Source organism: Sus scrofa, chromosome 15 (assembly GCF_054392235.1).
Source record: "Sus scrofa isolate SSC_HxYL_T2T_F1_AM1 chromosome 15, Sscrofa_HxYL_maternal_Yorkshire_Landrace_v2.0, whole genome shotgun sequence".
NCBI lineage: Eukaryota > Metazoa > Chordata > Mammalia > Artiodactyla > Suidae > Sus > Sus scrofa.
This window is the reverse complement of record NC_139397.1, coordinates 44,074,166-44,100,920: the sequence shown is the minus strand read 5'-3', so window position 1 is coordinate 44,100,920 and position 26,755 is coordinate 44,074,166. Positions and strand designations below refer to the sequence as shown.

Sequence of the window (26,755 nt, the reverse complement as noted above, 5' to 3'; positions counted from 1 at the left end):
GGATGGCCCATCTAAGATCTCTTCTTTCTTTCCTCTTTGTTCAAACAAACAAACAAAAAAAACCCTGATTTTGTTGGGGCTTAGCAATTACTGCCCAAGTGAAACCCTACATTTCTCAGGCTCCCTCAGAGAACTAACCACCTGACTAAATTCTGGCCAATGGGATATAAGTAGAAGTTGGTGGGTGGAGCTTTGGAGGAAATTCCTCAAAAGGGGAGCTGACCTCAGTGTGTCCCATAAATTAAAGTTCCTCCAGTGGCAGGGGTTGGGTGGGGATGGGGTGGTGCAGGTCAGCTCTCCAAAGCTGAAGTTTCATCTTATTATTCTCCATTGTCACCACAGGTCACATATTCAAGGGAAGTATCTTCAAAATAAAATCACACCCTGAGATGTGTATTTGGAATTATGATAAAACAAGAAAGATTTGAAACCTAAGGTCTCTTCTGTCTACTGATAATTCACACAGGCTGCAGAGAATGCTTTTGGCTCTGCACACACATTTGTATTTAATGTCTGAAGGCCAGTCAGCTGCAGAAGAAACTGCTGGGTATAAATTGCCCAAGTGCTTCTGTACATAATATTAGTGCAGGAAATATTTGACAGGCTAGATTCTGAGTTTATTGCCTTATCTTTTTTGCTGGTAAATTTGATTTTTGTTTTTGTTTTAATTTTTATTGAAGTATTATTGGTTTACAACGTTGTGTTAGTTTCTGGTGTACAGAGAAGTAATTCAGTTATACATATATACACATTCTTTTTCAGATTCTTTTCCATTATGGTTTATCACAAGATGTTGAATATAGTTGCCTGTGCTTTACAGTAGGACTTTGTTGTTTATCCTTTCTATAATGTAATGGTTTTCATCTGCTAATCCCAAACTCCTAATTTATCCTCCCTTCCCACATTTCTGCTGTGATAACTATAAGTTTGTTTTTCATGTCTGTGAGTCTATTTCTGTTTTGTAAATAAGTTCATTTGTATCTTTTTTTTTCAGATTCCATACATAAGCGATATCATGTGATAGTTGTCTTTCTCTGTCTGACTTCCTTCGCTTAGTGTGTTAACCTCTAGTCCATCCATGTAAATATAATGGGACATTATTCCATTTTTTATGGCTGAGTAATATTCCATTATATATAGGTACCACATCTTCTTTATCCTTTCCTTTATCAGTGGACATTTAGTTTGCTTCCATGTCTTGGCTATTATAAATAGCGCTGCTATGAAATTTGCTAGTGAATTTTGAATTTCCAGAACCCATTGTTTAGAATGACTTCAAGACAGAGGCAGAAGGGGGTGGGCAAGGGGGATGGGCAAACAAGGTGGGCCAAGTGGGAAGGGTGGAAGGAGGCTAGAGGTCAACAGTTACAGAGCCCAATATTTTCAGACTAAAAAAGTTTTTTTTAATCACAGAATTACCCAGTAGCACAACAGGTTAAGGATTTGGCTTTGTCACTGCTGTGGCTCGGCTCAAAGTTGTGGCACAGGTTTGATTCCTGCCCTCGAACATTTGCCATTTGCATGCCACAGGAACAGCCAAAAAAAAAAAAAAAGTCACTGCAATAAGTACAATAGTAAGCATAGTTGTCACAGGAGTAGTGTCCAAAATATATTAAGAATTCCCATAAATTAGTGAGAACAAGGCAAACATTCAGTTGAATAAGGGGCAAAATAATTGAAAAAACATTGTCCAGAAGAGAAAACACAAATGGCCTATAAACACATAAAACATTGTCCAACCTAATTAGTAGTGAGGAAAATTAAAATTTAGGCCACAAGATAAAATTTCACAACCTAGTAAAAATTTTGAAGTCAGAAACACCAAGTTTAAGCATTTATGCAGCAGTATTGAAGGTAGTGTAAATTGGCAAATGTCTGTAGAACATAGTTTGGCAGGAAGCAGTTAAGCACGTATGCCTCCCAAGTCCCAGCAATTCTACCCCTAAGTATATTCCCAGGAGAAATTCTTGAATTTGTGCGTTAGGGGTCAGTTGCAAAATATCTCCAGAGAAAAAGTGTTCATAAAAAATAGGAGCAGCAACCATCTTCAAGTGTAGGATAGATTAACAAGTTTGGGGTGAATGAAGTTAACACAGAAATAAAAATAGAAGTAAAAATGAAATAAAAATAGTCACATGCATTGACATGGTTAAATCTTAGAAACATATCATGGAAAGAAAAAACTCAAGCTTTTAAATTTTTTCTATTTATGGAAAGTGTAAAAACAGGCAAACTAAACAATACATTGTAAAGAGATGCATAATTATGTAGAAAAAATAGGATTATAAGTGCCAATGAGGGAAAAGGGGGTTTGTTTTAGTTTTTAAATGTCCACATATGGTGTATGCACTCTTATATGTATGATACATTTCGCAATAAAAATAAAACAAAAAGCCATGGGGAGGTAAGTCATTGGGCTATGATCATTCACACATAGATTTGACCAGGAGAAATAGCTCTAAGATAACAGTCAGATACTTTAGAATCCCACTTTCAGTAATGAATAGAACAACAAGACAGAAGATAAATAAGAAAATAAAGGACTTTAACATCACTTTAGACTAATTGGACCTAATAGATTTATATAGAACTTCCACCCAACAAGAACGCAATACACAATTTTCTCAAGTACACGCAGAATATTCTCCAGGATGGACAATATGTTAGGCAACAAAAAAGTCTTAATAAGTTTGAAAGGTTTAATCATACATAGCACTGGTTTTGATCACAATAGAATAAAACTAGAAAGCAACAGCACAAGGAAAAGCAGAAAACTTACTGTTCAACAACACTTAGGAAAAGAAAAAATCAAAAGAGACATTAGAAAATATCTTGAGACAAACAAAAAGGAAAGCACAAAATTCCAAAATATACAGAATGTAGCAAAGCAGAGCTAAAAAATGTCAAATAACTAAAATCAGAAATGAAAGGGGAGACATTACTACCAATATTACAGAAATAAAAAAGGATTAAGAGAGAGCACTATGAATAACTGTATGCCCCCCAAAATTGAATGATCTAGATGAAATAGACAAATTCCTAGAAACACACAATCTACCAACACCGAATCATGAAGAAAGAGAAAATCCAAACAGACTTATAAGAAGAGTGAATCAATAATCAAACACCTCCCAACAAAGAAAAGCCTAGAACCAGATGTCTTCACCGGTGAATACTACCAAACACTTAGAAAAGAACTAATAGCAATCCTTCTCATACTTTTCCCAAAAACTAAAGAGGAGGGAACAATTCCCCACTCTTTCTAAGATACCAACATCCCATGATCCCTAAGCCAGAAAAAAGACATTATAAGAAAACACAGACCAGTGTTCCTTATGTACATTGATTCAGAAATCTTAAATGAAATACTGGCAAACAAAGTTCAACAGCTTATTAAATGGATTATTCACCATGACCAAGTGAGACTTATTTCTGGAATGCAAGGATGGTTCAATATATGAAACTCAATCACTGTTATACAACCCATTAACAGAATGAAGGACAAACTGTACTCAGTCGTTTCAATTGACACAGAAAATGCATTTGACAGGAGTTCTTGTTGTGACTTGCAGATGTGACTCGGATCCAGCATTGCTGTGGCTGTGGCTATGGTTGTAGCTGGCAGCTGCATCTCCAATTGGACCCATAGCCCAGGATCTTCCAAATGCCACAACTGAGGCCCTAAAAAGCCAAAAAAAAAAAGAAAAAAAAAAAAGAAAAGAACGAACGAATGAACCAACGAAAGAAAAGAAAAGAAAATGCATTAGACACCCTTTCATTATAAAACAAACAAACAAAACCACTCAACAAAGTAAGAGTAGAAGGAAACTTCTGCAACATATGGAAAAGTCAGAGCTAACTTAATATTCAGTGCTAAAAGACTGAAAGCTTTTCCCCTAAGATCTGGAATAAGACAAAGATGACTGCTTTTACCATTTCTGTCCCACATAGTGCTGGAAGTCCTGGCCACAGCAGTTAGGGAACAAAAAGAAGTAAAAACATCTAGATTGGAAGGGAAATGTAAAATTACCTCTGCTCACAGATGATATGATCTTATATGTGGAAAATGCTAAAGATTCTACAAAAGACCCTGCTAGAACTAATAAACAAATTCAGCAAAGATAGAGAATCAACAAGCCAAAATCAGTTTACTTCTCAAGTAATTTCATTCTGAGTATTTTAAATGTTAGAATCATTTTTTGGAGGTTTTAAAATAATTTAAAGATGCATGAAATCACTGCAAGAAAAAAATATTTTTGTAAATTAAACATAAGTTGGAGCTCCCTGGTGGTGCAGTAGGTTAAGTATCCAGCAGTTGTCACTGCTGTGGTTCTGGTCTGATCCCAGGCCCAGGAATTTCCACATGCCCCTAGTGTGGCCAAGAAAAATTCAGCTCATTTCAATACACTAACAATGAACAATCCAAAAAAATAAATTAAGAAGACAGTTCCAGGAGTTCCTGTCATGGTGCGGCAGAAATGAACCTGACTAGGAACCATGAGGTTGCCGGTTCAATCCCTGGCCTCACTCAATGGATTCAGGATCCGGGGTTGCCATGAGCTGTGGTCACAGGCGAGTTGCTGTGGCTGTGGTGTAGGCCAGTAGCTGCAGGTCAAATTTGACCCCTAGCCTGGGAACCACCATATGTCACAGGTGCAGGCCTAAAAAGCAAAAAAAAAAAAAAAAAAAAAAGTTCTATTAACAATAGCATCAAAAAGAAGAAAACACTTTGGAATTAACTTAATCAAGGAGACAAAAGACTTGTGTACTTAAAATTGCAAATAATGGATTGTTGACTTAGTGGTATGAGGTTGTCAATACTACCCAAAGCAATCTATAGATTCAGTGTAATCCTGCGACAAAATCCCAACATTTTTTTTTGCAGAAATAGAAAAAATCCCAGGCCTGGGAGCTACTGCATGCCACAGGGGTGACATGTTACAGTTATGGCCAAAAAACAAACAAACAAGTTTGGAAGAATTGCATTTCCTGGTTTCAAAGCCAACTGCAAAACTAATATTGGCATAAAGATATACATATAGAACAGTAGACCTGAACAGAAGGACCACAAATAAACTCTCATACATAGAGTTAAATGATTTGGGGCCAGGATACCAAGACCTGGAAAGGGACCATTTTTTCCACCAATGATGTTGGGAGAATTGGATATCCACATGTAAAAGAATAAACTCGATTCTTACTTTACATCATATACAAAAATGAACTCAAATTCAAAGACCTATAAAAAAGGGTCTAAGAAGCTATAAAAATCATCTAAGAAAACATAGGAGAAAAGCATCACAATATAGAACTTGGCAGTGATTTCTTGAGTAGGACCCACAAGACACAGGCCACAAAAGCAGAAATCAACAAATGGGACTACATCAAACTTTAAAACTTCAACAAAGAAATAAAAACTAGCTTTAAAAAAATTAATTGAACTGAACAATTTAACACATAAAATTGAAAATTTATTGAATTTACAACAGCAGATCGTGTACGTCAGAAGTATCGGTGAGCCTGAAGAGAGATCAAGAGATTGGGTCCAATCTGAAGGAAAGGAAAAACTGAAAATAGAATGAATACAATCTTAGAGTACAATCTGTACACAATATTAAAACCCTGGAGTTCCAGTTATGGCTCAGTGGTAACAAACCCAACTAGTATCCATGAGGAAGCAGGTTTGATTCCTGGCCACGCTCAGTGGGTTTAGGATCTGGCTTGCAATGAGCTGTGGTGTAGGTCAGAAGCTGTAGCTCCAATTGGACCCCTAGTCTGGGAACTTCCATATGCCTCAGGTAACAACCAAAACAAAACAACAAACCCCAAAACCTAATGCATTTATTTGTATTTAGGGTCCTGGAAAGAAAAGAGAAATAAAATGGGGTAGGAAAGGCATGGAAAGAAATAATGGCCAACATTTTTTCAAAGTTGGTGAAGAGCACACATGCACAGATTCAAGAAGGTCAGCAAACTCCATACAGAATAAACATTAAAATATTGCAACAGGCATGTTGTTGTCAAATGGGTGAGCACCAAGGATAAAAAGCAAAGACTCTGAAAGTGGCCAGAGAAAAAGAATGCATTATATTCAGAAAATCAGTGATGAAGAGTACGGCTACCCTCTCATCAGGAACAACAGGAGCCAAAGACAGGAATGACATCTTTAAAGTGCTGGAAAAAATCCAGAATGCTTTATTTAGAGAAAATGTTATTCAACGGTGATGGGAAAACAAAGATATTTTCATAGAGAAGAAAATAAAGACAATTCACTGCTAGCAGACCTGCATTGTGAGAAATGCACAGACCATGTTCAGGCTGAAAGGAAATAATACCAGATGGAATATCCAGGAAGGAACGAAGAGTACCAGAAGTAAAAAGAAAATACGTGGATAAGTAGAATATTTTCCTTCTCAATGTCTTTAAAATGCACTTGGTTGCTTAGAGCAAAAAGCATAACATTGTTTATGTGGGGTTTATAACATAGGTAGATGTAACACACATGACAAGTGGAACACAAAGCTTGGGCAAAGTCCAGGCAGGCTTCATATTATTGCAATTCGCTTTATCATGCTTCTCAGATACTGCATTTTTTTATAAACTGGGGTTTGTGACAATCCTCCATCAAGCAAGTCGGTTGGTGCCATTTCCCCAGCAGCTTTTCCTCTCTTCATGTCTCTGTGTCACATTTTGGTAATTCTCGCAGTAGTGCAAACTTCATTATTATTATATTTGTTATGATGTGTGACCAGTGATCTTCAAAGTTATTGTTGCAAAAACATCATTATGACTCACTGGAGGCTCAGAGGATGGTCAGCATATTTTAGCAGTAAAGTATTTTTTATTACCATTTATTAACATCTTGCATATGCTTAGAATTGTCCTAGAAAGTTTATAGACACATACATCCCATATCCCCAATAACCCTAAAGAAGTGAGGCTCAGAGAAGTTAAATATTTTACGTCTAAGATCACATAGCTAATAGAAAGCAAAATGGGAACAGAGATGATGGAGGACAGGGCACTGGGATCTGGCACAAATTTGCCCCTGGTGTGAGCTAGATTCTGGGGGAACTGACCTAGAGAAGATGGGCACATAGGAAGTTCAGTCAAGTGGGGGTAACCATTCATGTCCAAAGGTATATCAGTCAGCTATTGCTGCCTAACAAAACACCCCCAAATTCTCACCCCTCTCACTCAGGAAATTTGAAGGTTTTAGGCTTTCAGGTGCTGGGAACAAAGGCTAAACCTCTCTCTTGGGTAAGGTTAAATTCTTTTTTTTTTTTTTCAGTGCATTTTTAAAAATTTTTTTTATTATAGTTGATTTACAATGTAGCAGTAAAGTATTTTTAAATTAAGGCTTTTTTTTCAGACAAAGGTGCTATTGCCCCAGAGTATAGTGTAAAGGTAAGTTTTCCAAAAAAATAATTGTGTACTTATTTATGTCTGACTTTTTCCCCTCAATATTACATTTGTGAGAACCATCTATGCTGCTGCATCTATCAGTTATTTATTCTCATTGCTGATACTTTTTTTTTTTCCGTTATGGTCACACCCATGACATATGGAAGTTTCCAGGCCAGGGACTGGATCTGACCCATAGCTGCAACTGTGACAATGCCAGATCTTTTAACCCACTGCATCAGGCTGGGGATCAAACCTGTGCTTTTGCAGTGACCAGAGCTACTGCAGTAGGATTCTTAACCCACCGTCCCATAGTGAGAACTCCCTATTCTTTTTTTTTTTTTTTAGGTTTATTTTTAAAAAATTTTTTGGCCATAACCACAGCATGTGGAAGTTTTGGGGCCAGGGATCAAACCCAAGCCACAACAGCAACCCAAACCAAGCAGTGACAACGCTGGATCCTTAACCTGCTGAGCCACAGGAAACTCCCAATGTAACTTTTATAGGTACTGGGGAACCAAAAAATTTGTGTGACTCACTTTATTGCAATATTCACTTTATTGCAGTGGTCCGGAACCAAACCCTCAATATATTCAAAGTATGCCTATAAATAAATCTATATACTTTCCAGGTTCCTACATTTGACATGAAGTGACATAATATTATTGCCATTTGTTTCTATGTAATTCCGTTGTAACCAGAGGACATACTCTGCATGATTTGTCCTTTTAAAAAAAAAAATTGTATTGAGGGAGTTCCAGCTGTGGCACAGTAGGATCAGCAGCATTTGCGTAGCACCAGGACATAGATTCCATCCCCAGCCCAGCACCATGGGTTAAAGGATCTGGTGGTGTTGCTGCAGCTAGAGCTCATGTCTGACCCCTGGCCCAAAAACTCCTTGTGCTGAGGGGCAGCCAAAAAGGAAAAAAAAAAAATTATGTTTTTATTGAGATTTGTTTTAAGGCTTAGCATCTAGTTTCTCTTGGTGTAAATACATTGTTTTAATGTCAGGAATTAGACAAGAATATCCACTCTCACTACTTGGATTGAACATTGTACTGGAGGCACTAGCCTGTGTAATAAGGCAAGTAAAAGAAATAAAAGGCATATAGATCAGAAAAGAAGAATCAAAACTATCTCTGTTCTCGAATGACATGATTGTTTTTTACACAGAAAATCCCTACCTGGAACTGCGCAAAACAATTAACAAGAATTTGAAAGCCCATTTAGCAAGATCACACAATACAAGGCATGCAAACAGATGGAAATTTAAATTGAAATACATTTTAGGGGACTTCCTGTTAAGGCTAGCAGTTAACAAACTCGACTAGTATCCATGAGGCTGCAGGTTTGATCCCTCAGCTCTATCAGCGGGTTAAGGATCCAGCGTTGCTGTGAGCTGTGGTAGGTCACAGAAGTGGCTCCGATCTGAGTTGCTGTGGCTGTGCTATAGGCCAGTGGCTGAAGCTCCAGTTCAACCTCTAGCCTGGGAAATTCCATATGTTGCAGGTGTGGCCCTAAAAAGACAGAAGACAAAAAAAAAAAAAAAAAAAAAAAAAAAGTCGGGAGTTCCCTGGTGGCTCAGTGGGTTAAAAATCTGGCATTTTCTTTCTTTCTTTCTTCCTTCCTTCCTTTCTTTCTTTCTTTCTTTTTTTTTTTTTTTTTTGTCTTTTTTTTGTCTATTCTAGAGCCGCACCTGCGGCATATGGAGGTTCCCAAGCTAGGGGTCTAATAGGAGCTGTAGCCGCCGGCCTACACCACAGCCACAGCAACGCCAGATCCTTAACCCATTGAACCAGGCCAGGGATCAAACCTACCCATGGTTCCTAGTCAGTTTCGTTAACCACTGAGCCATGACAGGAACTCCAGAATCTGGCATCTTCAACTGCTGTGACTCTGGTTACTGCTGTGGCTCAAGTTCACTCCTAAGCCTAGAAACTTCCACATGGTGTGGGGACTGCCAATAAACAAAGAAACAAACATTCCAAGTATCCCATCAAAGGTATACAATACTTAAGAGTAAATTTAACCTGAGATATGTAAGACCTGGGTCAATAGAGAACACCAGTTCCATTCTGGGAAGACTGAATATTGTTAAAAGTTCAGTTCCTCTCACATTTGTCTGTAGATCCAAAGTGCTCTCATTCATAATCTCACTAAGCTTTTTTATTTACTAGAAATTGACAAACTGATTCTAAAATCTAGATGACAATGCAGGGGACCCAGCATATCAAAAGCAGTCTTGAAAAGGAGAAGTGAAATGGATGAGCTGTGTATTACCTGACCCTAAGATTTGCCACAAGTGTTAGGAACCCGGTCAGTTCCTAACCTTAGTTAGGAACTAAGGATCAGACCGAATTGAGTCCAGACATAGACCCACACGTAGTCAATTGATTTCCCACAAGCTGTATCCTCTTCTGTGAGCAACTGTGCCCTTAAGAAAGAAATTTTGCTCTGGTTAAGAATAAAATATCTGGAGTTCCCATCATGGCGCAGTGGTTAACAAATCGGACTAGGAACCACGAGGTTGTGGGTTCGATCCTTGGCCTTGCTCAGTGGGTTAAGGATCCGGCATTGCCGTGAGCTGTGGTGTAGGTTGCAGACACGGCTCAGACCTGGCGTTGCTGTGGCTGTGGCGTAGGCCAGCAGCTACAGCTCCAATTCGACCCCTAGCCTGGAAACCTCCATATGCCATGGGAGCAGCCCTAGAAAAGGCAAAAAGACCAAAAAAAAAAAAAAAAAAAAAAAAAGCACAATATCCATGGGCTTCCTGGTGACCATGACCATGAAACAGCTCCCAAGTGGTTCTTATCACTTCACCAGCAAACGGATGGGGACTGGGCTCATGCAAGTACAGGAGACACAAGGAAGTTTCAGGAGCAGGTGGCTCCCAGCCCCACCCACACTCAACCCCACCACACATCCTCAACCCACCCTAAGACCAGCTGAGGAAAGTACTGAAGCCCTGAACCCTCTGTGGTACCCAGCTGAAGATAAACTGCTGTGAGACATGGCCCTTCCATGGTGGGCTGAAGGATCATGGATATGGGAAGTCCTCCCAAAGCCTAGACCTCCAGGCAGCCTCTCATCGCATGACCCTCTCTAGGATGAGAAGTGGGGCTCCCTCCTGCTTTGTGGGTGCTTGCCAAGACCAGCGGTCCGGAGGTTGGAGGAAACCAGGTTGAAAGATAACAAGCAGGTTCGAGAAAGAAAAGGACCATAATATGGGGATATCCGTGTCCCATGTGAATGCTCCCTGCAAGGATACCTGTTGCAGAGGAGGTTTTGTTTTTTATTTTTTGTTTGTTTTCTTTTTAGGGCCGCACCCGTGGCATATGGAAGTTCCCAGGCTTGGAGTCGAATTGGAGCTGCAGCCACAGCCACAGCCACAGCAACACCGGATCTGAGCCGCATCTGTGACCTACAGTGCAGCTTGGGGCCGCACAGGGTCCTTGACCCACTGAGTGAGGCTAGGGATCAAACCTGCATCCCCAGGTTCTTAACCCGCCAAGACACAACAGGAACTCTTAGAGGTGTTTCATCTTCCATCTCTTCCTCAGCCGGTACTCACTCATTGACAAAGTGGAACAGTGAAGCAGGAAGGAGGTTATGTATTTGCACAAGCCCATGAAATTGATCACTCTAAAAGTGCTCTGGCTACTGTCACTCCCAAGTGCCCTCAATATGGCACCATACCTTGGGGGACAGTCTGCCACTTGGTGGAGGCTGGCTGTGTTGGGCGCCCTCCATCATGGAGGTAGCAGGGATTTATTTCCCCTTATTGGGGTAGAGAGTTTTGCAAGTGAATTTTTCTTCCCTGTCTACCTTGTTTCTGCTGGCAGTATAATCTGTCAGCTGGAGCCCTTAGTCACTCAACATTGCTACCGACCAAGTAACTTATTTCACAGGAGAAGAGAAAGGAAGACAATAGGCTAATAATACCCATGGGATACATAGGTTTTATCATGTACCTGATCACTTCAAAGCAGCTGATCTTTTTTTGTTTGTTTTGTTTTGTTTATTAAAGTATAGTTGATTTACAATATTTGTTAATATCTACTGTACAGCAAAGTGATTTGGCTGTGTATATATATTATATTTATATAATCTTTTTCGTATTCTTTTCCATTACGGTTCATCACAGAGTAGTGAATATAGTTCCCTGTGCTCTACAGTCAGACCTTGTTCTTTATCCATTCTAAATACACTAGTTTTGCATCTGCTAATCCCAAACTCTCTGTCTATCCATCCCACCCCACCTCCACCCCAGCAAACAGAAGTCTGTTTTCTATGTCTGAGTCTATTTCTATTTTGTAGATAAGTTCATTTGTGTCACTTTTTTTTTTTTTTCTTTTTAGGGCCACACCTGAGGCATATGGAAGTTCCCAGGCTAGGGGTCCAATTGGAGCTGCAGCTACCAGCCTACACCACAGCCACAGCAACACCAGATCCAAGACGCATCTGTGAATTACACCGAAGCTTATGTAAACACAGGGTCCTTAACCCACTGAGGGAGGCCAGGGACTGAACCCACACCCTCATGGATCCTAGTTGTGTTCATTACCATGATGGGAATTCCACATTTTTGTTGTTGTTTTGTTTCTGGTTTTGGCCACAGTGTGCAGCAACTTGCCATGGGATATAAGTTCCCAAACCGGAGACTGAACCCTGACCGCAGCAGTGAAAGTACCAAGTCCTAACCACTAGACCACCAGAGAACTCCTCTGTGTCACATTTTAGGTTCCACATATAAGTGATATCGTATGGTATTTGTCTTGCTTTTTCTGACTTACTTCACTTGGTATGATCATCTCTGGGCCCATCTATATTGCTGCAAATGGCATCATTTCATTCTTTTCATGGCTGAGTAATATTCCATTGTATACATGTACCACATCTTCTTTATCCATTCATCTATCAATGGACATTCGGGTTGCTTCTCTGTCTTGGCTCTTGTAAATAGTGCAGCTGGTCTTACAGAAGAGTGGAACAGTCTGTTAAAGACTTTATTACAGGAGTTCCCGTCATGGCGTAGTGGTTAACGAATCCGAGGAGGAACCATGAGGTTGCGGGTTCAGTCCCTGCCCTTGCTCAGTGGGTTAAGGATCCGGCGTTGCTGTGAGCTGTGGTGTAGGTTGCAGATGTGGCTTAGATCTCGCGTTGCTGTGGCTCTGGTGTAGGCCGGTGGCTACAGCTCCGATTAGACCCCTAGCCTGGGAACTTCCATATGCCGTGGGAGCGGCCCAAGAAATAGCAAAAAAGACAAAAAAAAAAAAAAAAAAAAGACTTTATTACAACACCAGAGAAGAAATAATGCCTCACAAAATTGTTTCTATTCTACACAATACAATCTACGTTCTGAGTCAGTTATCGAATACATGGCTGGGCTTCTTCCTCTTAGAATACATGGGTTCACGGAATTCCTGTCATGGCACAGCAGAAATAAATGGTTCCTACTAGGAACCATGAGGTTTCGGGTTCGATCTCTGGCCTCCCTCAGTGGGTTAAGGATCCAGCATTGCCGTGAGCTGTGGTGTAGGTCGCAGACTCAGCTCAGATCCAGCATTGCTGTGGCTGTGGTATAGGCTGGCAGTTACAGCTCCCATTGGACCCCTAGCCTGGGAACCTCCATATGCTGTGGGTGTTGTCCTAAAAAAACAAAAGGAAAAAAAGAATACATGGGTCCAGGGGGGTGAAGAGCTAATCACTTCCCTCATAAGACAACTAATGACTAACTAGCAAGTTGTTTGTCTTTATATCCCCATCATTTGGGGCCCTATTATTTAAATAGTCTTGGTAACTAAGGAATCAGTGCATCCGGTAGAAGAATTAAGTTAGTTAAGTTAAATTAGAAGAGGAGACCCTCAGCTGTCCATTTGGGGATACTCATATCACTGAACAAACAAGAAAAAAGAGAGTTAAAAGGTTGACCACGTTGTGTGATTGACCTTAATTTTCAAGAGGAGATATAGTTACTGCTACACAATGGAGGCAGGAAATCTCCAGGAACTGTCCCTGGTACAGCTATGTCCAAAGGTAAAATTAATGGATGACAAAGTAACCCAACATAAACAAGGTCACTAAGAGCTGAGATCCCTCAGGAATAGTTCTGGGTCACGTCATTGTGCAAAGAATCTTTTGGGGGGTGAGAATAAGAACAAGACCTTGGGTACATGGCCAAGTGTCTGCTTTGGGGTCAGATGGGAGGGAAGGAATAGGGGTCACTACCCCTGTCTCCACTCCTGGCACCCACCGTCCACCAACACCTTACCCACATTCAGAACTTGCATCCTCTCGCACAACACTGGCGAGGTTTCGGGTTCGATCTCTGGCCTCCCTCAGTGGGTTAAGGATCCAGCATTGCCATGAGCTGTGGTGTAGGTCGCAGACTCAGCTCAGATCCAGCATTGCTGTGGCTGTGGTGTCCCCTCTACCTAGAGGGGTCTGCGTAGATCTCAAAATACAGGACAAGTCATACTTCTGAGGACCCTTCCATCCTTGCCACCCCACCCCCCAGGCTGGATGGTCTTCCCTCCTCAGGGGTCCGTGGCCCTTGACTTCCTCTGGCCCTGGACTCCTAACACTGCACCATCACAGATATGACCACGCTTGCCTCCTTCAGGAGGATGGGAGCGTTTGACCCATCTCTCATACCTGGCACCTGCCCAGGGGCCAGCCTAGCACAGGTGCTCAGGAGTCAGCACAACACGGAGCCCAGGAGGCAGCGGTGGGTGTGGGTGCTGGCAGAGGAGGTGCAGCACCAAGGAGTGCAGTGGGCCCAGGGGAGGCTGCTGATGACTCTGCAAACCCCCAACCCCCTTGTAGAACAAACACAGATACCAGGTCCAAAGAGCAGCAGAAGAGCTGTAGCCCAGAATCAGAGGCCAGGAGCCAGATAGAAACAGGTCCCAATAGGGACCAATCAGGAGGAAAGCTCCAGGAATTTGAGCACTTTCTTTAGGAGGCACAGCTACTCAATGGCCTCGTTAATGTAAAATGAACTGTGTATGTCTCTACAGCCTGTGCTCTTAGCCATTGTGCCATCCTGTCCCTACGTAAGAACCAGAAAATATTTAGGGGGAGAAATCCATACTGCAGCTCTTGCACTGACATTATAGGGTATATAAATGCTGCATAACAAATGGCTGCAAAATTTAACAAAATAAAATAACTTTTTTGTTGTTGTTGTTGTTGCCTCACACACAGGGAGGTGGTTCTGGCTCAGGGTCACTTAGGATGTTGCAGTCAGATTGTCTACATGGCTGTGGTCACTGAAGTCTTGGCTGGGGCTGGAGGGGCTGCTTCCAAGATGGTGCACTCATGTGGCTATTGGCTGGAGGCCTCGGCATCTCACTGCCTGACCTCTCCATAGGGCTGTCTGAGTGTCCTTTCAACATGGTAGCTGGCTCCCTCCAGAATGAGCCACCCAAGAGAAAGTGAGAAGGAAGTCTCAGTGCTTTATGTGACCTAATCTCTGAAGTCCCACAGAGTCATTTTCACTTTATTCTATTCATTAGAAATGAGTCATTAAGTCCAACTCCCTTATCCATGGGGAGGGGAATTAGGCTCCATCTCTCTGTTTTCTTTTTTTTTTACCACGCCCACAGCATGCGGAAGCCCCCAGTCCAGGAATCAAACTCATGCCACATATCCTTAATCTGCCATAGGCTCCATCTCTAAATGGGAGGAATATCAAATATTTTATAAGATTTTATGGACTTATATTAAAACCACAATTTAGGATGAGACTAAGCATCATTGTATTTTGTCCGTTTTTCTCAGTCTGGCTGGTCTTCTCTTGACATTGTCTTTCATGAGCAGAAGTTAAGTGTTAATGGAGTCCAGCTTACCAATTACTTCTTTCGTGGATTGTGCCTTTAGTATTGTATTTTAAAAGCCATCACCTTATGCTAATTCCTCCAGGTTTTCTTCTGTGTTATCTTTTAAGTGTTTTATACTTTTAAGTTGTACATTTAAGTCTGTGATCCATTCTGAATTAGTTTTTATGAAGGGCATACAGTCTGTGTCTAGATTCATTTCTTTTGCATGTAGATGTCCAGTTGTTCCAGCACAATTTGTTGAAAAGCATATCTTACCCCATTGTATTGTCTTTGTTCCTTGGTCAAAGATCAGTTGATTATATTTATATGAGTCTATTCCCGGGCTCTCTGTTCTGTTCCATTAATCTATTTGTCTACTCTTTCACCAATATGATGCTGTATTGATTATCATAGCTTTACAGTAAGTCTTGAAGTTGGTAGTGTCAGTACTCCAACGTTTGGCTATTCTGGGTCTTTTGCCTCTTCATATACACTTTTTTTCTTTCTTTTTTTTTTAGGGCTGCACCCATGGCACGTGGAATTTCCCCTCTATTCCTAGTTTCCTGAGAGTTTTTTTAATCGTGAGTGATAGATTTTGTTAAATGCTTTTCTGTGTCTATGCATATGACCATGTGATTTTTCACTTTTAGCCGACTGGTATGGATGGATTGATTTTAGAATGTTGAGCCAGTCTTGGAATAAATCATATTTAGTCACGGTGTACAATTGTCGGATTCAATAGGCTAATATTTTGTTGACCATTTTTGCATTTATGTTCATAAGCGACATTGGTCTATAGTCTTCTTGTAATGTCTTTTTCTGGCTTTGTATTAGAATAATGCTCATAGAATGAGTTAGCATTCATTCTGCTTCTGTCCTCTGAAAGAAATTGGAGAGAACTATCATAATTTCTTTCTTAAATGTTTAATGGAATTCACCAATGAATCCATCTGGGCCTGGTGTTTTCTGTTTGGAAGGTTATTAATGATTCATTCAACTTCTTTAATAAGTATAGGCCTGTTCAGATTGTCTATTTCTTCTTGTGTGAGTTTTGGCAAATTGTGGCTTTCAAGGAATGGATCCATTTCATCTAGGTTATCAAATTTATGGGCATAGAGTTGTTCATAGTATCCCTTTATTATTCTTTTAATGTCCATGAGATTCATAGTGATGGCCTCTCTTTCATTTCTAGTATTAGTAATATGGGCCTTCCTCTCTCTTTTTCCTTGGGTTAGACTGTCTGAAGGCTTATCTATTTTACTGATTATTTTCAAAGAACCAGCTTTTGGTTTTGTTGATTTTTTTCTATTGATTTCCCATTTGCAACTTCATTTATTTCTCCACTAATTCTTATTATCTCTTTTCTTCTTCTTTAACTGGATTTCATTTGTTCTTTTTCTGGTTTCTTAACAGATCATTTATTTTAGGTCTTTCTTCTGTTCTAATATGTTCACTCAATATTACAGATTTCCCTCTAAGCACTTTTGCTGCACCCTACAAGTTTCGTTAAGTTGTATTTTCATTTTCATTTAGTTCCAAATATTTTTAAATTTCTCTCGTGATCATTTTTGGATCCATGTGTCATTTAGAAGCATGTTGTTTAATCTCCATGCAGTTTGATATTTTTCCATTTATCTTTCTGTTATTGATTTCTAGTTTTATTCCTCTTACAGAATTAATATTTGGGCATGATGTGAGGTAGGGGTCAAGTTTCTCTTCTTTTTTACTGTATTTATATCTAATTGACCTAGCTGACTTATTGAAAATATTTTCCTTTTGCAGCTGCTTTGCAGTGTCATCTTTGTCATAACTCAAATGTCCAAGTATACATGGGTCTATTTCTGGACTTTTTATTTGTCCTTTTCATTTATTCGCAGTTTGTCTACTACTGTGGAATACCAAATTATTGTGAGCTTTGTAAAAAAATCTTGATTTCTGGTAGAACAAATCTTCCCACCCTGTTTTTCTTCTTCAGGGGTGTCATGGCTATTTTTGTCCCTTTTCAGTTCTAGACACAGTTTAAAATAAGCTTTTCAAGACACCCAAAAGCACCTGTTGAAATTTTTATTAGAACTGCATTAACTACATAAATCATTTTGGAGAGAAGTGGTAACTTTATAATGATGTCTTCTATCGAACATCTTTCCACTTAGTTAAATATCTTTCGTCTCAAGAATGCTCCTATAGTTTCCTTCAATGAAGTGTTGCCTATTTTCGTTGTGGCTATTAGATTTGCTTCTAGATATTCAAAATTTGTACTCTGTTGTAAAGAGCGCCTATTTAAAATTTTCGTTTTTTGTTTGTTGCTGACATATAGAAAAAGTTTATTTTTACTGAATTTTATCCAGCAACTTTTTACAGTTACTCATTGTAATAATCTGTCTGTCAGTTCTTTGGATTTCCTATTTACACAGTCCTATTTCACCCACAAATTGTGACAGTTTTATGTCTTCCTTCCCAATCCTTATGACATTAATCTCTAGTTTTCTTGCCCTGCTACCCTGGCCAGGGCCTGTAGCATCACATTCAGTAGAGGCAGGGTAGCAGTGATGTGCTTCCTTGCTTTGCTCCAGACCTCAAAGGGGAAGCTTTCAACATCTCATCATTAAGTGCGGTATTTTCTCTAGTTTTTTAAATAGGCAACCTTATCAGATTAAGAACATGTTCTTCCATTCTGAATGGATGTTGACTTTTATGAAATGCTGTTTCTATATCTATTAAGATGAACATGATTTTTCCTTATACTCTGTTCATGTGATGAATTTCATTAATTGACTTTGTAGTGTTAAACAAATCTTGGAATAAATACAACTTGACCTTATATGTTGCAAGACTCAATTTGCTAATATTTTGTTTAGGATTTTTGCCTCTGTGTGATGAATGAGACTGGCCTGTAATTTTCCTTTCTCATAATGTCTTATCTGGTTTGGTATCAAGGTTATGCTGACCTGATCAGGTAGTGTTTCCTCTTATTCTGTTCTCTGGAGAAGTTTGCGTGGGGCTGTTTTTTTTGTTTTTTTTTTTTTTTTCTTCCAGAAATATTTGGTTAAATGCACAAGAGCAGCCATCTGGGTTTGGAGTTTTCATTGTGAAGGTTTAAAATTATGTATTTTAGGAGTTCCCTTTGTCGTTCAGAAGTAAAAAAACCCCAACTAGTATCAATGAGGATGTGGGTTCTATCCCTGGCCCCACTCAGTGGGTTACCATTAGCTGTGGTGTGGGTCGCAGACATGTCTTGGACCTGGCGTTGTTGTGGCTGTTGCGTAGGCTGGCAGCTGCATCTGTGATTCCACCCAGAGCCTGGGAACTTCCGTATGCCACACCTGCGGCCCTAAAATAAATAAATAAATAGATAGAGAGATAGATAAAAGATATTTAATAAGAACTCACTTAAAGTACAGGAAAATCTATTTAGTAGCAATAACCTATATGGGAAAAAAGAATGGATATGTTTATATGTATGACTGATTCACTTTGCTGTTTACCTGAAACTAATACAACACTGTAAATCAACTCTACTCCAATAAAATTAAATTAAAAAAAAAAAAGACTTTCTATGCATTCTGCTGCCACTTTCTCTTTTCCTCAAAGTGGTTTTCCCAAATTTGTCAAAACGCACCTGTCCCTCACTTGCGTTCCCTTCTGCATCTGATCCCGATACATGAAGGTCCCAGAAGTCCTTTGCTGACCCTTCTTAGGGTGCTATTGGGCTGTGTCTTGTTTGGGATTTGGAAGTCTTCTGGAACACCCCCGCTGGGCTTGTCCAGTGGGGCTGACTGGTGTTTGGATGAGGAAGCTTCAGCTCCTCCGCAGCAGGTCCCCTGCCTTCTTTCATCACTGGCCACACTGTCTTATAACGTCAGGTCTGGCAGATGAGACTCACAGGAGAGCAGTCAGCCCCTGTATCTGCGGGTTTCACATCCGCAGATATGGATGGCCACTTAGACAGACAGGGGGATGTCACTGGAACCAGGCCTCGCTCCAAGGTCGAGCTCTCTCCCCCACTGAACGGGACTAACAGGCCACTGAATGCAAAGCAACAGCTAACATGGCAGGCCAGGCAGTGTCAGGGTGCCGTTATTTCTAAGCAATTTACGAATATCCTGGGGAAGGTACCACTACCACTGACACTCTGTCCATTCAGAGGAAGACACTGAGGCAGGAAGAGGGCAGGAAATTGGCCCAAGGTCATGCAAGAGCCAGGATAGGGACCCACATGGCATAGCCATGGGGCTACCTTCCAAGGGACCACACAGGGCTCCTGAAAAAAATAGGCAAGCATCTAGATCCCAAGGCATGGCCTGACGGGGCTATAAACACGTCTTCGTTTGTTCCTTCATTCATTTCTTCATTCTTTCATTCATTCATTTGTTCTTTTGTTCATCCGGCACCAACCGCAGCGGCACATGCGGACGCGGAGTGAAAGGGAACAGGCCCAGGTCCTGCCCAGATCCAGGTGAATCAGACACAGAATTGCACAGACAGAAAGCATGTGATGAGTGTTAGGAAAGAAAAGTAAAGGCACTAACTTAGATATTTCTCCAAAGAAGTCACCACCTGGCATTTAAGCAGAGACAACACATCCATAGAAGTTAGCCAAGGGAAGTTGTGTCGAGGGATGGAGGGGGTGCAGTGGGGGGAGGCCAGACAGAGCAGAGATGCAAAGGCCCCAAGGCAGGCACAGTAAATGGACTCAGTGACACAAAATGGGGTGAAAGAGAAAGGCTGGGGCCAGGTGGCCAGCCTTGTAGGCCATGGTCAATATTTTGAAATTGTATCCTAGCGTGTATGTACAAATTTGTGATGCCACCGCAAGTTTTAAAGCAAAGGAAAGACAGACCGGATGAGCATGTTTTTCAAAAGCAGTTATGGTCCTTCGGGAAGGAGAATAGAAGCAGGAGGGTGAGGGGCAGGAGAGGGTCTGAGCAGCCCCTCTGTGGCTGTGCAGGTAAGAGGGAGGGAGGCCTGGGCCAGGTGGCAGCCGGGAGGGGTCAGGGGTTTGGACGAAGGGAGCTGGGGGAGAGCAGAGGGGCGGGAAAGGGCCTGGAGTCTGCACCAGGGGAGCTGGCATCTTTCAAAATGGGGAGGGCAGGTTTGGGAGACTAGCTCAGAGGTCAGGTTGCATAAATACTCCAAGACCTGAGAGTGGAGAAGCGAGCAGGCAGCTGCAGGTGTGAGTCCCAAGCTGGAGATCAGAGGAGGTGGCTGTCAGCACGCCGGTGGGGGTGCCTGGGGGGCGTGGGCCTGAGGCTGTTGAGAGGAGGAGACTTGAGGGTTAGGGAGCAGCTGGAGGACCAATAAACAGTAGAGGACATTCAGCCCTCTTTTCTCCCCGCCTCCCCAAGGCTGCCCACCTCTCATAGATGGAAGAGCATCTCTGAGCTCATCTGTGTGCCCATCCTTCTCTCCAGACGAGGGTCCCAAGGGGAGAGACGTTAATTTTTTCATTTGTCCAAACTTTTTCTTTCCTCTCCTTTTCTTTTGCTTGGCCACACCTGCAGCGTATGGAAGTTCTTAGGCCGGGAATGGAATCTGAACCGCAGCTTCAACCTATTACGTGCCACAGCTGTGGCAACACCAGATCCTTAACCCACCGTGCCACAGCGGGAACTCCTGTCCAAACATGCATTGGGCAGAAGTTGGGGTAGGTGCCTCAATAATGATATTATAATAATAGTAACAATATAAGAATAACAAGAGCTGATGTTTATGGGGGTCCAAGAACTGTATGCTACCCTCATGACCCCTCCCCAACCCCTCCAAATTCCCCGTGCTAGGGTTCTAGAGGAAACAACCAAGGTCATGCTAAGCTGGAGCCATTTGACTAAAGTCACAGACTCTGAAGCAGAGCAGGATACAAGACCCAGATGTCCCACACTCAAGTGAGCCCTGACCCCTTGCCAGGCCCAGGGAGGAGGACCCCAGGGTGTTCCAGAAATCTTTACCTGAGCTTAATGTTGAGTAGCTTGGCATGCCTGTGCCCAGAGACTACCTGATCTTGCTAACAAGAGTCGGGTGAAAGGGAAACGGAACAGAGGCCCAGAGCAGGGACAGACAGACAGACACAGGGCGGCGAGACTGGTTCAGGCTAGAGCTGGACTTCCTGACTTTGAATCTCAGCTCTGCCCCTTATTAGCTCTGTGTCCCCAGTAAAGTTACTCAACCTCTCTGTGCCTCTACTTCTATCTGTCAAATGGGAATAATCATAGGACCTACCTGTCAGGGTTGTTACGAGGATTTCCTAATTCAGCAAAGGCTTCCAAGCTCTCGCTGGCACGGGGGCCCCGGGGGTGGCGGAGGCATAGAGCCTGAACCGTGGCAGGGAAGGCAGCATGTCTGGGTCCAGGTCTGGGGCTGTGGCCCTTCCCGCTCCATTCCTTACCCCCAGCGGGGCACCACGGGAGGCAGGGAGATCCCAGAGCCGCTGGGGATCCTCCCAGGAACGCTGCACCCGCCCCAGGGGGGCCCAGAGCTGATGGAATCCACCGCCGCCTGGGCCTCGGCACTGGCAGCAGACCCTGGGTCTGAGGAGGGCACTGGGGCGGAAGCATTTTAATGTTTTAAAAATACATAATCTGGGATGAGATGGTCATTCACATGACCTTTGTCCGTTCTTGCCCGGAGCACTAAAGCAAGAGTTAATAAATACTGGAGGAAACGGAAGGCCCGGCAGAGGCTCTGAGAAAAGAGCTCTCTCTCCTGATTGGGGAGCTTTATGCCCTGCGGGGCCGTGTGTCCCATTTGACCGATACACCCTGCGTTCCCTCTGCTAATGGCAGCCTGTTTTCTGTTCAAATGTCCTAATCTGGATGCTAAGTCAGAAAAGTCGGTAATGGCCTGGAGGACTACCCTGAAACCCAGCTCTGTTTTCTACAACAGCTGTGGAAGCTTGGGCGCAAACCACCCTAAACCGAAGTGGAATGCAGCCCATCAGCATCAGCACCACCTGGAACCTTGTTAGAAATGCCCATTCCCAGGCCCATCCTAGCCAATAGAATCAGCACTACTGGGGTGGGGGTGGGTTGTGGGGGGACCCAGCCTTCTGCTTCACAAGCCCCCAGGCATTTCAGGAAAGATGTGTGACGTGCAGGGAGGTAGGATGGGTCCCCACCTTGGCCCCAGGTCTTGGCCTCATCGCCTGGAAATGGAACACAGCGGCCTGTGCCCCATCCACAGCTCAGGATCGGTGTGAAAATTGGTTATGATGCAACAGGTGAGAATACTTCGAAAGTCTAAGTGCCTCACCGATGATTTTTTTTTTTTCTTTTTAGGGCCACACCCATGGCATATGGAGTTTCCCAGGTTAGGGGTCCAATCAGAGCGACAGCTGCCAGCCTACACACACAGCCACAGCCACATGGGATCTGAGCTGTTTCTGTGACCTACACGACAGTACACGGCAACACTGGATCCTTAACCCACTGAGTCAGGCCAGGGATCAAACCCACGTCCTCATAGATACTAGTCGAATTCATTTCCACTTCACCACAATGAGAACACCTCGCCAATGATATCGATGCTACCTGCTAACTGCTTCCCCCGCCCCACCCCCACCCCATTCCTGATCCAAGCAGGGCCAAGAGCAGTGGTCGGTAAGTCAAGTATTCACTTTGGAACCTTGTACCACTGAGTGCAGGACTGATGAGTGGAAGTGGGCTTTCTTCTGGGAAGAAGACCGTTCAGAGCCCCACCCCCTATCCCGGTGACACCTGTACCCCCACCTGACAACCGTGGCCCATGACCCTGCTCAGGGCAGCAGCAGGACTTCCAGCAGCCCTGCCATGAGAGCGGGTGGTAGCAGCAGGGGTCAGTGACCCGAACATAGAAAGTGCACAGCCAGTGCCAACTGAGAGCAGTGTGTCCCCTGGGGGTTTTCCACCCTTGCTAATGAGTAATGACCCACGGCCCACAGCTCTGTGGAGGGGTTGGGGGGGTGACTCACTCGCTCAGCAGCAGGACGCCAGGCCACCCCGATTATGTCACTCACCAACTCTCCCCACACCTCCGCAGGGTAAACCATCTGACTCTGGTTTATCCCCAAGGACAGAGGCCAGAAGTGCTGGGACTGACCTGAGGGGCTGAGGGGGACAACTGGGTTTTGAATCCAGGCATTTGTGACTTGGATCATCTGAGCTCACATATCAAATGGGTAGGAGACAGTGGGCCCCAGGAGAAAGGGTACTCATGGTTACCAGGTGTTAGAACAGGACAGAAGACTCAAAAATCAAAGCAAGGAGTTCCCTGGTGGCCTAGTGGTTAAAGATCTGGCGTTATCACTGCTGTGACACAGGTTTGACCCTTGGCCTGAGAACTTCCCCATGCCATGGATGTGGCCAAAGAAAAGTAATCAAAGTAAGGCTGCAAAGAGACGGTGGATGTCCTTGTGTCAAGAACCGGTCCCCCCAGCCCAGCCTCATCCTAGAACCCTGACAGGGGAATGCTACCCCTGCAGGCTGACCTGCCCAGCTCAGGTGCTCGTCCCATGTCATGGGATCAACTATCTACAAGGTGTGGTGACAAAAAAGACCACTCTGATGCAGGAAACTCAATTAAGTCTCATTTATTCTAGGGCAAACTCAAAAGGGTTTTTTTTTGTTTGTTTTCTTTTTTAGCAAATCCTAGCACATTATTAACAAAAAAAAAAATCTGTACATTTGCCATGATACACTTGAAAGTGAAACAAATAAGATATAAATACAGATATGGATGTAACATGAAAAAGCCCCAAAAAAACAAAAACCAAAAACCCAACCTGGGGGTGTGGGGACCATGCGTGTGGACACAGTGCCGACAAAACTATTTTGGTGGCTGATATTTTTCAGAGCATTTTTTTTTTTTTTCGTTTCCAAATATTGTGAGCAAAGTCTCAGTGGGATTCTACAAAGTTCTTATTTGCTGCTCTTTAATGTGTCGTCTTAGGCTTGATAAATAACGAGCGGCAGGGAAAGAAAAAGGTCTAGAGAGGAACCAGGGCAACCCCATTGCAGTCGGGGCAGCACCTGGTCCCGGGAGGCTGTGGCCAGGGAGGGCAGGAGCCAGACCGCCGGGCCCCAGCTGTGTCAGTGGGCTTGTCGGGGTCTGAACGGTCAGGTGAAAGGGGGAGGCAGGATTCTGGGCGCTGTATTCTGTTGTTCATCCAAACAGGAGGCCTGCAGGGAGGCGGTGGCAAGGCAGGGTATTGTCCGGAGGGGGCGGCCCCTCCCCGGGAGGTGGCGGCGTGCAGGTGTCCTCAGAGGCCCAGGGACCCGGGTGGTGGCTGCCCTTGCCGGGAGGTCCAGGTTGAACAGGTGCCGGGAGAGGCAAGCCCTTTGTGAGCACTGGGAGGACCTGGGCACCCAGGAACCCAAGGAGAAGGGCCTTTCTAAGGCGCCCAGCAAGAAGGAACTCATAAATAACCCAGCAGGAAGCCAGTTTCTGCAACAGAGGAGTCATCAAAAGACACTGACTCATCTGTAGAGTGTGAAAAGGAAATCCCATTAATGACAGATAAACAGACAAACGGTCGTTATCAATGGAAGTAAGGCCTGGTCCCGCTCTGTTCTGAGCCAAAAAGAAATCGATAATGTTCAACCACTTAAAACACACCCTTGAAGTTCCCTCACAGCAGCAGTGGGGTAGTGCGACAGGTACAAGACCCACCCTACACACACACAGACACACACGCAGTGAAGGCACCCTGGCCTCCCTGTTCCTGGACCTCCATTGTCAGTGCCTATTTCCAAATAAAATACCTAAAATAAATTCTGAACGAAAACAAGTCATGTTTTGTTACAGAGTCTCCCCCAAGTTCCACCAGCAAGGCTGGAGGGTCCGCATGGCTCCGTGGGGAGAACCACGCAGACTCTGCCTCGGGATGCGGCAGCCACGGGCTCTGCACCGGAGCCATGAATGCCTGACAAGAACGGGCACAGGAAAATGAATTGGATCAACCTCCACACGGAAAGACGGACATATAGCTCAGTTTAGAGGATCTAAAATAGAACGTGAGAGACGTCTTCATGACCGCATTAGGAATTTCCAATTTTTACTTGAAACTTAACCAACCAGACTCTAAATCTACAGCTGCTTTTTTTGAGGCCATGAAACCCTCAAGAAAAAACTTGAAAAAGGTACGTTCCTCACTGAAGAAAAGGAAATAGACTCTAAAATTGTGTTTCAAATTCTGTTTTCCTGCCATTTGCTACACACAATTTTTTCCCCCTTAAACAAAAGACTGTTTCAAACAGATGATCAAGGAAGTACTTCAGTCCATCGCATTTTTAAAAATGATTCTGCTCTCTCTAGACTTTTCTTTGCTCCCAATCCCAAATTAAACACAAAATTGCGATGGCAGAGCTGCCATTTACCTGAATAGATTCACTGAGAACATGTGAGAATGGAGCAAAGGCTGGGGAGGGAAACCGGATGGCACTGAGTCTGAAGCACAAGCCAGGGGTTCGGGAGAAGCAGGTTCCCCTGGATCTCAGCAGCAGGGCAAACAACCTGCCTGCACCCTCAGTGCTTCATGAAGCACACACTGACCAATGCCTTCAATTCACCTTGATTGCTACGTTTGGATCTACCCTTGAAGCAGCCTCTCCTGCAGCAGCTCTGGGCCTGGGGGTGTTCCGAGGGCCCGGCAAGCGGGGCGGGCGGGCAGCCTCCAGTCTAGGGACTTACTCTAAGCAAAACACCACCGTCCAATAAAAGGCCATCTTCAGGCTTGCCTCCTCCCATTTTCTTGCCAAGACTTGATTCATATTCATAGTAAGTCACAAAATACAGCTGGAAACATACGAAACCCTTTCACGGTGTCAGCTTTGTCCCACACGGGCCAGTCTCAGAAAGAGAAATACACATTAACACACCCTCCTCAAATCTGTTATTAACTGAAGAGAAAATGCTACTTTCTACCACGCATCGGCTAGGGAGCTCTGACTGTGAACGACGGCACCCCCCACGCACGGTTCTGTGAGCTCAGCAGGCTGGACGAGACGGCTTGGAGTATGGCTCTTCTTTCGTATTTCTTTTGTTTTGCTTTGTATGAAGATGTGACACAGGCCTTGCTTCCTTTACATTCAATACCAGTATGATTCTACACAAAAGCTGGAAGGGATCAAAATACTGATTGTAATAAATATTTGCGGGCCTCCTGGTACTGACTGGGCAGCCAATAGGGGGAAGGGACGAGGTCTCTAAGAGGCACCACCGATTGCTTCCAGGGCTATAGAGAGACTGGCGCTGCCATTAGCTGTGTGTGGAGACATCGGAGGAGGAGCTGCTGTTGCTGTTCGTGGTCTGGGCCCTCTTTATATATAAGTTGAGTAGCTTCATCTGCAAAGAGAAGACACAAATGGATGAGCAGAAAACGGAAAAGGAAACCCAGGTGACAATAAGAAAACAGCACGTCCTTCAGAGGAGGAAATTCACGACACAGGCATTTACTCGGTGCCTCCCACTCACCCAACCCCTCTAACCCCGGCCAGGGCCACTGAGGTTGATAGGTCAGGCCACAGGAGGGATGTGTGTTGCCACCAGGCTCACAAGGGGCA

At 43.4% G+C, this 26,755-nt stretch overlaps 1 protein-coding gene and 1 long non-coding RNA gene across 51 annotated transcripts in view; both read right to left on the bottom strand.

Moving 5' to 3' along the window:
- Positions 1-18,585: 18,585 nt before the first annotated feature.
- Positions 18,586-21,781, bottom strand: LOC146395807 (uncharacterized). Its single transcript, XR_014829656.1, has 3 exons — positions 21,441-21,781; positions 20,579-20,719; positions 18,586-20,474 (listed from the first exon to the last, which is right to left on the bottom strand). It is a non-coding gene; the product is annotated as an uncharacterized LOC146395807 (long non-coding RNA).
- Positions 21,782-23,768: 1,987 nt separating this feature from the next.
- The window catches only part of CLASP1 (cytoplasmic linker associated protein 1), a 259,813-nt gene continuing 256,826 nt past the window's right edge, over positions 23,769-26,755 (bottom strand). For 47 of the 50 annotated variants that reach the window (XR_014829645.1, XR_014829648.1, XR_014829633.1 and 44 more), the window contains one exon: positions 23,769-26,537. Coding sequence is in view for 31 of the 50 variants with exons in the window: in XM_084999583.1 (XP_084855709.1) it covers positions 26,451-26,537 (87 nt within the window). In the remaining 19 variants the exon portion in view is untranslated. The remainder of the gene's footprint in view (positions 26,538-26,755) is intronic. The other 3 variants (XR_014829644.1, XR_014829635.1, XR_014829639.1) reach the window with 1 other exon arrangement.